At 39.4% G+C, this 12,280-nt stretch overlaps 1 protein-coding gene across 3 annotated transcripts in view; it reads left to right on the top strand.

The window, feature by feature from the left end:
* NDUFS1 (NADH:ubiquinone oxidoreductase core subunit S1) overlaps nucleotides 1-12,280 on the top strand; it is a 36,718-nt gene that overhangs the window by 8,981 nt on the left and 15,457 nt on the right. For 2 of the 3 annotated variants that reach the window (XM_055290368.2, XM_063645029.1), the window contains exons 4-12: nucleotides 844-951; nucleotides 1,670-1,746; nucleotides 2,929-3,010; nucleotides 3,102-3,232; nucleotides 3,674-3,859; nucleotides 5,742-5,876; nucleotides 6,633-6,747; nucleotides 7,943-8,088; nucleotides 8,703-8,831. In XM_055290368.2, coding sequence (XP_055146343.1) covers nucleotides 844-951; nucleotides 1,670-1,746; nucleotides 2,929-3,010; nucleotides 3,102-3,232; nucleotides 3,674-3,859; nucleotides 5,742-5,876; nucleotides 6,633-6,747; nucleotides 7,943-8,088; nucleotides 8,703-8,831 — 1,109 coding nt within the window. The remainder of the gene's footprint in view (nucleotides 1-843; nucleotides 952-1,669; nucleotides 1,747-2,928; nucleotides 3,011-3,101; nucleotides 3,233-3,673; nucleotides 3,860-5,741; nucleotides 5,877-6,632; nucleotides 6,748-7,942; nucleotides 8,089-8,702; nucleotides 8,832-12,280) is intronic. The other variant, XM_063645030.1, reaches the window with a different exon arrangement.

Raw genomic sequence — 12,280 nt, 5'->3', positions numbered from 1 at the left:
AGAGAAATCATATGAATTTAAGCTGTCTGTGGAACATACACATGCAAGTGCCTGTAAATCTGAAGCTTGGAGAAGTGGAGGTCTAACATGGCTGCAGATTAAGGTTTGGACATAATCATCATAAGGAATGTCAGCTAGGATGAAGGCTGGGACACTATCTGTCTTGTTCACTACTATACCTGCATCCTGCACAAAGGAAAGACTCAACACATTTTTGCTAATTAAATAGTTTAAACACTGGAAATTGATGAGATTGCTTTAGAATGAAGGCTGAGGATGGAGCAGCTAACTCTAGAGGAAATTTGAACATGTTTATAGACTAAAAGGAGGAAGAAATTGCAGAGCAGGGTAGGTGATAATTGGTAGAGCAGGGATAATCCCCCTTACTGGGCAAACAGGAACTGGGAAAACCTTCAACGACAGTGGGAGGTGAGTCCTGGGTAGGTTATAGGAGCCAAAGACAGATAGCCAGCTAGATAGTGTGTAGTGAAATCTCTAATCCAAAGGAGGGGAGTGAGGCAAAGAAGAAGTCCAGGTATGAAACCACTGGGGACATTGTGGACAATGGTTCAAAATGGATGTGGGAAGTCAAGTCTTCAGCACAGTGGAAGGATACTTTATCCAGTTTCTTCCACATAAGGTGAAGTCACGCCAAGGATCCTGAGATCCTCTGAGGCAGCTTCAGAGGAGACGGGTTAGCATCAAAGGCAAAGAAAGGGACTGAAATAAGAATGAATTAAGATAGATAGATAGATAGTAGTAATAAGATGCTGTATGTGTGTGTTTCAGCAATAACAGCAGTGAAGTCAGGTTATTCTAATGCTTTTTTTTTTTTTTTTCTAGGCCTGTGAGAAGGTTGGCATGCAAATCCCTCGATTCTGTTATCATGAAAGGTTGTCTGTTGCTGGAAACTGCAGGATGTGCCTTGTTGAAATTGAGAAAGCCCCTAAGGTACTTGATGCCTAAAATTCTACACCATGCTGTAGAAGGTAGAAAACTTTAAATCTTGCAGCAAATTTTATTTAGAATCAATATTGTAGTGGAGAACCTAGCCCTCTTTACTTCTATCTATAAATTTAATTCTTTTGTACAATTGATTCTCTTCATTTCAAAACTGGAAACACATAGATGGAAGTGCTTTACAAACCCATGTGCCATATAATTGTAACATATCTAGAAATTAAAGGTGATTTATAGCTGTCAGTATTTCCAAATGGCTGTATAATATATAACCAGGATGTAGAGTTGCCAGGTAGCACATTAAAAGTGTTGACGCCCTGCCATTTTTAGTAGAGAAGAGGGTTGCAGGGAGGAAGTTCACTTTCAGTAGTTTAATTTCATTTTGGTGTATGTAATTTTTTTATTCAATAGTGCCTGCTAATCAAAGCAGTTATTTAGTGTTCTGTTTCAGAGCAGAATAAAAAATTGCATTGACTATTAGAATAAACCTAAAAACCAGGATGTTTTATTTCTGAGATAAATGCAAAGTACCAGATCATCATATTATGAATATGAAAACTTAAAAAAATTCAGTTTTAAAAAATACCCTATTCTTTGCCTGTTATCAAATGTATAATGATTTTATATAATTTAACATTTTTATATATTGAGTTGCTTGCAATCACAAATAAATACAAATACACATTTTTTTTTTTCATTGAAATCCCAGGTTGTAGCTGCTTGTGCCATGCCAGTAATGAAGGGTTGGAATATCCTAACGAACTCAGAAAAATCCAAAAAAGCCAGGTACTTTATTGTTATTCAACGTAGTTCCCTTTCATAAAGCAGAAAATTGCACATTTTGGTATTTAGACCTTCCCATAGATTAAAAATTTAATATCAAACTCTAAAGAAGTTAGTGTGCTCAGCTTCTAGGAGCAATAGAAGTGAGTACTACATAGTAGAGAAGGTCAAGTCAGGAGTTTATGGTATTGAGCTTTAGGATCAGCATTAAAAATCCTTGTTTAGCAACTTGCTCAACTTGTGATGAAGGGTGAATCTGGACTTATTAAGCTATTACTATACTGTACTGGGACTGATTGTGTTTGTTTTTGTTTTGAATTAATGTGAATATTTTCTGAGGACCATTCAGCAACTTTTGATCATTCGGTATTGTTAAAAGTTACAATTTTCTTTATTTTTTGAAATGAGGTCTCACTATGTTGTCCAAGCTGGTCTCGAGCTCCTGGCCTCAAGTGATCATCCTGCCTCAGCCTCCCTCCGATAGTGCTGGGATTACAGACGTGAGCCACCAAACCTGACTGAAAATCATAATTTTCTATGTTCTCTAATGATACTTTATTCTAGGCTCCTCTAAGCATTTTCCAGATTGTGTTTAATACTACCAGAATGATACTTGGGAGGATCCCTTGAGCCCAGGAGCTCAAGGCCAGCCTGGGCAACATAGCAAGACCCCATCTCTTAAAAAAAATTACCAGAATGATAGATAATTGGCATTTCTGATATTAAATGTAAAATTACTATTAATTGTATAAAAAATATACATCTATGAAGGTTGTTTAAATGGCCTATAGGTGGGCCTGGCACAGTGGCTCATGCCTATAATTCTAGCACTTTGGGATGCCAGGGCAGGAGGATCACTTGAGGTCAGGAGTTCGAGACCAGCCTGACCAACATGATGAAACCCTGCCTCTACTAAAAATACAAAAATTAGCCAGGTGTGGTGGTGGGCATCTGTAATCCTAGATACTCGGGAGGCTGAGGCAAGAGAATCGCTTGAACCCGAGAGGCGGAGGCAGGAGGCTGCAATGAGTCAAGATTGTGCCACTGCACTCCAGCCTGAGCAACAGAGCGAGACACCATCTCAAAAAAAAAAAAATAAAGTCTATAGGTCATTTTGAGTGCCAGCAGTTAATGTCAGTGTGTGTGTACTTGAGAGTCATTTTATATGTTACAATTTTCATACAGGGAAGGTGTGATGGAGTTCTTATTAGCAAATCACCCATTGGACTGTCCTATTTGTGACCAGGGAGGTGAATGTGATCTGCAGGTATGTAGTAGAATTCTGTCAATCTTTTTGGTTGTCTCAGATTTTAATTTTATTAGCAGCATTAGACTGACTCTTTCATAATCTACTTAAGGACCAGTCCATGATGTTTGGAAATGATAGGAGCCGATTTTTAGAGGGGAAGCGTGCTGTGGAAGACAAGAACATTGGGCCATTGGTAAAGACCATCATGACAAGATGTATACAGTGTACTCGCTGCATCAGGTAACTTTTTTTCCTTTTTTCTTCTATTATAGAATATAATTGTATACTTAATAGTCACAATTTGATGAATAATAACATTGGAAAGAATGGCTACTTTTGTTGGGTGGGAGAAGAGGGATGCTGTTTCTGATATATGAATAAAATAAGTTCACTTTCATTTAGTACCAACTTCAGGTGGATTTAAAAATTAAAATCTATAAGCATTTGCTTTCACTCATAACTTGCTGAGTTGTACACATATGATTTGTACAAGTCTGCATGTGTGTTACACCTCAATTAAATGTAAACATTTCATTATTTTTTATTCTAGGACTGTGCTCACCTTTGAAAATATACTGATTTCTTTTTAGTGTTTGGAAAATCATCTCTTTGTGATCATGAATAAGAAAGGAAATAATTTTGCTGGACTTGACCATTGATGGCACATTTTTTATCTTGTAGGTTTGCAAGTGAGATTGCAGGAGTAGATGATTTGGGAACAACAGGCAGAGGAAATGATATGCAAGTTGGCACATACATTGAAAAGATGTTCATGTCTGAACTGTCTGGGAATATTATTGATATCTGCCCTGTAGGTGCCCTAACCTCTAAGCCCTATGCCTTTACTGCCCGGCCTTGGGAAACAAGGTATCTTTTATTTTATGATAATTTGTTTTTTTGTCCTTAATTCATTACTATTCAAAAAAATATTAAGTTTCATTTTCTTCCTGGGTTTCAGTTGTTTTGGTCTGTTGACTTTGTTTGTTTACGTAAAACCCTTTAAATAGAAGGTAAGTAGTTAGAATGGATTAAACCTGTGCAGATTAACTGTAGTTTTCTTGGAAATTAATTCTAAAGTACTCAACCACAGAATTATTTTTTTCATGTGTTCTTCTAAAGAGTTTAATAGTGTTGATATTTTAGATGTATAGTCTCCCATGTTATTGTTTATTAAGTTTTCAACTATGAGGAATGTCATGTTATTTAACCAGTTTCGGCTAATAGACATTTAGCTTGTATATTTCTTTATGATTACAAATCTATAAAAAATATTGCTGTTTACAAATTTCTGTGTATATCTCTCATTCTCCTGATTAAACCAAGAAATGGAGTAGATAGATGCAAGAGGTGTGAATATTTTTAAGGTTCTTAAAACATAACAAATTATCATCCAATTTTAAACTTTATACTTTTCAACTTGGGCTTTGGCTTTTTGTTTCTGTATAATTTCTGTGTCCTTACTGAGAATCTCTACTTGCTGATTCGTGGTTGTCATACATCCCCTTCAGTTTTTAAACATGATTTTCTTTGGTTCTTTGCACATATTTTAATATTCTTGGTTTTATTTTTAAGTGAGGCTTCTTAGGAGTTCCCCTGTGTCTGCATAGTTTAGTAGTCAGGTATAATTGTACTTCAAACACCTTGACCTAATAAGAGTTATGTTCTTTGCCAGTGGATCTGTTTGTGGATGGAGGAGCATATTCAAAGTTCAGGCTGTTTTCAAGTCTGCCCAGCTATTACTTTGCACTGGTCCCTTTGGGTCTCAGTGTTATCCAGGAGTTTATGAATAGGTTGAGCTCTCTCTGGTTTCACCTGCACATGTAGCAGCCTCTGCTAGGAATGCTTGCCGCAATTACCACTGCAAACTTAGGCTAGTAAAATCTTGGCTATCCTCAGTTATGATGACCTCCAAAGCATCACCTCCACAAACAAGTTTGCCTAGTGCTGCAAGTTAAGTGAGTTGTCTCCATCTGTACCAAAGAAGTTCTCATCTTCACAGCCTGCCTCAGCCTCGAAGAAATTCCATTTTGAGGGGGTGGAGAGGAGTGTAGGAGCAGCACCGAGCCCAGCCACCAGTTTTTCAGTGCATAAATGCTTCGCACATTGTTGTATGCGTTTAGATTTCTAAACTGTTAAAATTGTGGGTTTTGTCATTTTTGGCCAGCTTTACTTTTGCTTTTCAGTGGGAAGATTTTTTTGAGCTCCTTAATCTCCCATAGACAGAAATCCTGCCCCTCTTGTTGAATTGTCCCAGATTTGGCTAGTTGGAGCCCCTTCAAACTAGCTTCTGTGTCAGATAATAGTTTTAAAGCCTTCCTTACCGTGCCAGGAATTTGTATGTTCAAATGTGGGTGTGCCGGGAGCAGTGGCTCACACCTATAATCCCAGCTTTTAGGAGGCCAAGGTGGGAGGATTGCTTGAGACCAGGAGTTCAAGACCAGCCTGGTCAACATAATGAGACACTGCCTCGACGAAAAATTTTTAAAATGTGGTGAGAGGATAGTTTGAGCCCGAGTTCTAGGCTGCAGTGAATTATGATCATGCCACTGTAGCCTGGGCAACAGAGTGAGACCCCATGGCAAAAAAAAGGTGGGGGGTTCTTTTATTTAATTGTAGTTCCTCTAAGCTTCATTTTTCAAAGTTATTCAGAAAGGGAATGAATTGTAAAAAATTTTTCTTGGTAAACCAGGTAACAGAAACTTTCTTTATTCTCAAAAGCACCGTAGTAAACACCGTATGTGTTTCTCAGAAAGACAGAATCCATTGATGTAATGGATGCGGTTGGAAGTAATATTGTGGTTAGCACAAGAACTGGAGAAGTGATGAGGATTTTGCCACGTATGCATGAGGACATCAATGAAGAGTGGATCTCTGATAAAACTAGGTATATGCTATATTGTTTTCCTTAACTTTTACAGTTTATTTAAAGGAAATTTTATAATAATTTTAAAGAATTAGCTTTTATATTTGCAAATTAGTTACTGAATATAGACTACTGGAATCTGAGCTCCTTATATAATGTGATAATACTGACTTTAATAGTGCTAGGTCAATCCCCGGATATTGTATTTACTTTGAGAAAGATATTTTTTCTTCCCCCATGGAGAAATTCAAGTAGATTGATACATTCTCAACTTATTTCAGTTTGTTCGTTAGAGAAAAGAAGCTAGACTGGGCGCAATGACTCACACCTGTAATCCCAGCACTTTGGGAGGCCAAGGTGGAATGATTGCTTGAAAAAGAAGCTAAATAGAAGAGTTTGCACAATATAATTTTGATAAAATATTTAGAGATACTCATGTTTTGTAAATAAAAATGATTTGCCTTTTTTAGCTGTCAGTTTTTTTGTGTTGTAATTTTAAGATTGTTCAGTTAGCTGAAAGTGTAAGAAATCAAACTTTTTTGTATGATTTAAGGGAAAAAATCAAACTTTCAGATGGTATTTTAGTTTTAGGTGAAGTTCATAAAATCTATTAGTTCATCTCTAAAAATATCTGGAATAATTACTTGTATCTAGGTGTTTAGATATTTGACACTTTAACCAGTACTGTATTTAAATAACATTTCTTGTTGATTTAACTTGAAAATTATAGTTACTTCTTTAGCAAGATTCCACAACGGTGTAATTTCTGTTTTCTAGATTTGCCTATGATGGGCTAAAACGTCAAAGACTTACCGAGCCAATGGTCAGAAATGAAAAAGGGCTTTTAACCTATACTTCTTGGGAGGATGCACTCTCTCGTGTAGCTGGAATGGTAAAATTCGAAATAAATAGTGTTAAATAGTGTTTGTGATTATCAAGAAACATCTTTGCCATGAAGAGGGGGGATGTATGTTTCTTCCCTTTTTTCCTTTTACCAAGATTATGATTTAATCTCCTTCCATTTTACAGACATCTACTGAGGACATATGCTAGATATTATGCTAGATTAAGGGATATAAAGACCACGGACATATCATTCCTGCATCCTACAATCTTGTAGTGGAGAAAGTTGCACAATTCAGCAATTATTATATGCAGCTATGAGTAATTATATAAGGAGTAATATGAGTGAGAGCACGTAGGAGGAATGCCTAACTAGGACAGGCATATCAAGATGCCTTCCTTGGAGGTTGCAGTGAGCCGAGATCGCACCACTGCACTCCAGTCTGGGTGACACAGCGAGACTCCACCTCAAAAAAAAAAAAAAAAAAGATGCCTTCCTACAGAAGGTGATTCTTAAAGAAGAATCTGAGAATGAATATGAGCTTGCCAGAGTACAAGTGGAGGGAATAGTTGTCTTGTGAGAGAAAGACAACATAAAGCACTAGAGGGAAAGGCAGATACTTGAGAGGAGGTTGCATTTACGGTAACTATAGTTCCACTTCATTCTCCAGACCTCATTTTGAAATGCCTTTGTTCCTAAATATAAAACAGCTTCCTTCTAAGCTGATGTTATTAACTGTGGCCCCACATAACACCTCTGCAGCTTTTCACTTTTAGATTAATTAATAATTGTTGTACAACTTTTTCTGTGTTTTTGAGATGGAGTTTTGCTGTTGTCGCCCAGGCTGGAGTGCAGTGGCACAATCTTGATCTCGGGTCACTGCAGCCTCTGCCTCCTTAATTCAAGCAGTTCTCCTGCCTCAGCCTCCCGAGCAGCTGGGAATACAGGCATATGCCACCATGCCCAGCTGATTTTTGTATTATTAGTAGAGACAGGATTTCACCATGTTGGCTAGGCTGGTCTCAAAGTCCTGACTGCAGGTGATCCACCCCCTTCGGCCTCCCAAAGTACTGGGATTACAGGCATGAGCCACTGCCCCTGGGCATGTTGTAAAACTTTTTAATCAGAAGTTTGTTAATGTTTTTTGTACTTGAAAACAATTACTGTTTTATTTTCTGAACATTTCATTATGGTCTTTGCTGCATATAGGTTTCTTGGTGATGCCCTTTTCATCTGTTTCTAGTTGCAGAGTTTTCAAGGCAAAGATGTGGCAGCAATTGCAGGTGGCTTGGTCGATGCTGAAGCCTTAGTAGCTCTCAAAGATTTGCTTAATAGAGTGGACTCTGACACCTTATGCACTGAAGAGGTCTTCCCCACTGCAGGAGCTGGGTGAGAAATATGAAGCTAGGATCTAGGCTTTCCTCTCTTTTTTTTAGTTACAAGTTATGTATAAAATGTGACAATCTGGATTCTCCAACATATCCCCCAATTTATTTTCACATATAGACCAAGATCAAACCAGAAGTTATAGGAAATAGAGGAATCCACTTATCACTAAGTATCTCATGCCAGGCACAGTGGCTCACGCCTGTAATCCCAGCACTCTGGGAGGCCAAGGCAGGCAGATTGCATGAGTGCAGGAGTTCGAGACCAGCCTGGCCAACATGGTGAACCCCCGTCTCTACTAAAAATACAAAAAAATTAGCCAGGCGTGGTGGTGTGCGCCTGTAATCCCAGCTACTTGGGAAGCTGAGGCAGGAGAATTGATTGAACCTGGGAGGTGGAGGTTGCAGTGAGCCAAGATCACGCCACTGCATTCCAGCATGGGCGACAGAGTGAGACTGTCTGGAAAAAAAAAAAAAAAAAGTATCTGAAATGTTCATTTAATTTAGAAATACTTCATAAAATTTTTTGTTTGGGAAGGCAATGGGTTTGATGATAGAATATTTCATGAATTCTCTGTATTTTAAAGTAAATTTGCATTTTATATATTGTATTTCTAGCACAGATTTGCGTTCCAATTATCTTCTTAATACTACAATTGCTGGTGTGGAAGAGGCAGATGTTGTACTTCTGGTTGGTACAAATCCACGTTTTGAGGCACCACTGTTTAACGCTAGAATTCGAAAGAGGTTGGTAATAGTATTTATTCAAGGTTTAAAAATATTTATGTAATTTTTTTGTTTCATATGTGAAAAATGACATCTTCCTAATAGTGTTAGTGGTAGTGATACTCCAAAAGATAACTGGAAGACAATTTTTTTTTTTTTTTTTTTTTTTTTTTTTTTTTTTGGTGGGATGGAGTCTCACTCTGTCACCCAGGCTGGAGTGCAGTGGCGGGATCTCGGCCCTGCAAGCTCCGCCTCGAGACAGGGTTTCACTATGTTAGCCAGGATGGTCTCGATCTCCTGACCTTGTGATCCGCCCGCCTCGGCCTCCCAAAGTGCTGGGATTTCAGGTGTGAGCCACTGCGCCGAGCCTTTTTTTTTTTTTTTTAATTAATTTTTAAAATTTTTTTTAATTTTTTTAATTTTATTTTTTATTTTTTTGTTTTTGAGACAGAGTCTTGCTCTGTCACCCAGGCTGGAGTGCAGTGGCACGATCTCGGCTCACTGCAAGCTCCGCCTCCCGGGTTCATGCCATTTTCCTGCCTCAGCCTCCTGAGTAGCTGGGACTACAGGCTCCCGCCACCGCGCCCGGCTTATTTTTTGTATTTTTAGTAAAGATGGGGTTTCACTGTGGTCTCGATCTCCTGACCTTGTGATCCGCCTGCCTCAGCCACTCAAAGTGCTGGGATTACAGGTGTGAGCCACCACGCCCGGCCTTTTTAATTTTTTAGAGATGGAGCCTTGCCATGTTGCCAGGCTAGTCTCGAACTCCTGGGTTCAGGCCATCCTCCTGCCTTGGCCTCCCAAAGTACTGGAATTACAGGCATGAACTGCCACGCCCAGTTGCGACAATTTCTACTAGGTCCATTTTCTCCTCTCCTTGCCAGTCTTTTAAATTTACTTTGTTAGCTTTTTATTTTGAAATAATTCAAGATGCTTTAAATGGTCTTTTTATACCATTTTGTATATTGTTCACATAGATTAACTGATGTTAACATCTTGCCATATTTGTATTATGATTCTTAGTGTGTGTGTGTACATATATAGTGTATATGTGTGTGTATATATATATATACACACTACATATATATGTGTGTGTATATATATATATACACTACATATATATGTAGTGTGTATATGTGTGAATCTAATTTTCTGAATCATTTGGAAGTTTCTGGTGGACATGGTGCCCTTTTATACCTAAATTCTCAGTGTGGATTTCCTGAGAGCAAGGAGCATTCTCTTAAATAATGAAGAAATTTAGGCCGGGCGCAGTGGCTCACGCTTGTAATCCCAGCACTTTGGGAGGCCGAAGCAGGTGGATCACCCGAGGTCAGGAGTTTGAGACCAGCCTGACCAACATGGAGAAACCCATCTCTACTAAAAATACAAAATTAGCCGGGCGTGGTGGCGCATGCCTGTAATCCCAGCTACTTGGGAGGCTGAGGCAGAAGAATCGCTTGAACCTGGGAGGCAAAGGTTGTGGTGAGCCAAGATCACGCCATTGTACTCCAGCCTGGGCAACAAGAGCAAAACTCCATCTCAAAAAAAAGAAATTTAGTTTTTTTGGTTTCTGAGATCTTGATCTCGGGTCACTGCATCCTCTGCCTCCTGGGTTGAAGCAATTCTCCTGCCTCAGCTTCCCGAGTAGCTGGGAATACAGGCGTATACCACCACGCCCAGCTAGTTTTTGTATTAGGGGTCTTGCTCTGTCACACAGGCTAAGATATGTTAGCATGATGACAGCTTACTGCAGCCTTGACCTCCTGGGCTCAAATGATGCTCCTACCACAACCTCCTGAGTAGTGGGACTGCAGGCATGCACCACTATGCCCAGCTAATTTTTTAAAATACCTTTTGTAGAGATGGGATCTCCCTATGTTGCCCAGGCTGGTCTTGAACTCCTGAGCTCAAGTGTTCCTCCTGCCTTGGCCTCTGAAAGTGCTGGGGGTAATAGACATAAACCACTGCATCCAGCCAGAAATTTAGTTTTGATACAATATTATTTCATAAGCCTCCGTTTAAATTTCATTGATTTTTTTTCATAATCTCTTTTATGGCAATTTTTTTGTTTCCTCAGGATCCATTCTGGAGTCATACATTACAATTAGTTTCATGACTGTTCTGGTCCCTTTTTTGACTTTTTTTTTTTTTTTTTAAGAACACAAACCAGTTATTTTCTTTCTTTTTTTTTGAAAAGGAGTCTCGCTCTTTCACCCAGGCTACAGTGCAGTGGCGCGATCTCGGCTCACTGCAAGCTCCGCCCCCTGGGGTTCACGCCATTCTCCTGCCTCAGCCTCCCGCGTAGCTGGGACTACAGGCGCCCGCCACCTCACCCAGCTAATTTTTTGTATTTTTAGTAGAGATGGAGTTTCACCATGTTAGCCAGGATGGTCTCGATCTGACCTCGTGATCCGCCCACCTCGGCCTCCCAAAGTGCTGGGATTACAGGCCTGAGCCACCGCGCCCGGCCACAAACCAGTTATTTTCTAGCATGCTTTCTGTCTTTTAGATTTACATCTTAGAGATGTGTAAAGAGGGTAGCCATATAGTTTATTGTCTAAACTAGGGGAGTGAAAGAGGGAATTAATAATTACATCAGGATAACAGGGAAAAAAAAAAGCACTATCTCAGACAAACCAGATTGTATAGTCACTGCACTTACGACTTTTTGGAGGAACTGGAGCCATAGTTCCCTGCTGTAGAGAATAAATATGAATAACATAGTATATTTTCATGAATTATGAAAATGTTTAAATATCCTTAATGGATAATTAAGAGATAATTGACCTTGCCATGTAAATACTGCAAAATAAAAATTGCAGATTAATTCTAAAATCAAAATTTTTTTAGGCCGGGCGCAGTGGCTCACGCCTATCATCCCAGCACTTTGGGAGACTGAGGCGGGTGGATCACCTGAGGTCAGGAGTTCAAGACCAGTCTAGCCAACATGGTGAAAGCCTGCCTTCTACTAAAAATACAAAAATTAGCTGGGCATAGAGGTAGGTGCCTGTAATCCCAGCTACTCAGGAGGCTGAGGCAGGAAAATCGCTTGAATCCGGGAGGCGGAGCTTGCAGTGAGCCAAGATCGCACCACAGCACTCCAGCCTGGGTGACAGTGAGACTCTCTCTCAAAAAAATAAATAAATAAATAACTTTTATAGCTGGCTTAATAGCATTGCTTTCTTTCTTTTTTTTTTTTTTAATTTTTTATTTTGAGGCAGAGTTTTGCTCTTGTTGCCCAGGCTAGAGTGCAATGGCCCAATCTCAGCTCACTGCAACCTCTACCTCCTGGGTTCAAGTGATTCTCCTGCCTCAGCCTCCCAAGTAGCTGGGACTACAGGCATACACCACCATGCCCAGCTAATACTGTATTTTTAGAAGAGATGGAGTTTCACCATGTTGGTCAGGCTGGTTTCAAACTCCTGACCTCAAGTAATCCACCTGCCTTAGCCTCCTAAAGTGTTGGGATT

Source organism: Symphalangus syndactylus, chromosome 8 (assembly GCF_028878055.3).
Source record: "Symphalangus syndactylus isolate Jambi chromosome 8, NHGRI_mSymSyn1-v2.1_pri, whole genome shotgun sequence".
NCBI lineage: Eukaryota > Metazoa > Chordata > Mammalia > Primates > Hylobatidae > Symphalangus > Symphalangus syndactylus.
Note: the sequence above shows the minus strand (reverse complement) of the source record. Positions and strands in the feature narration are given on the sequence as shown.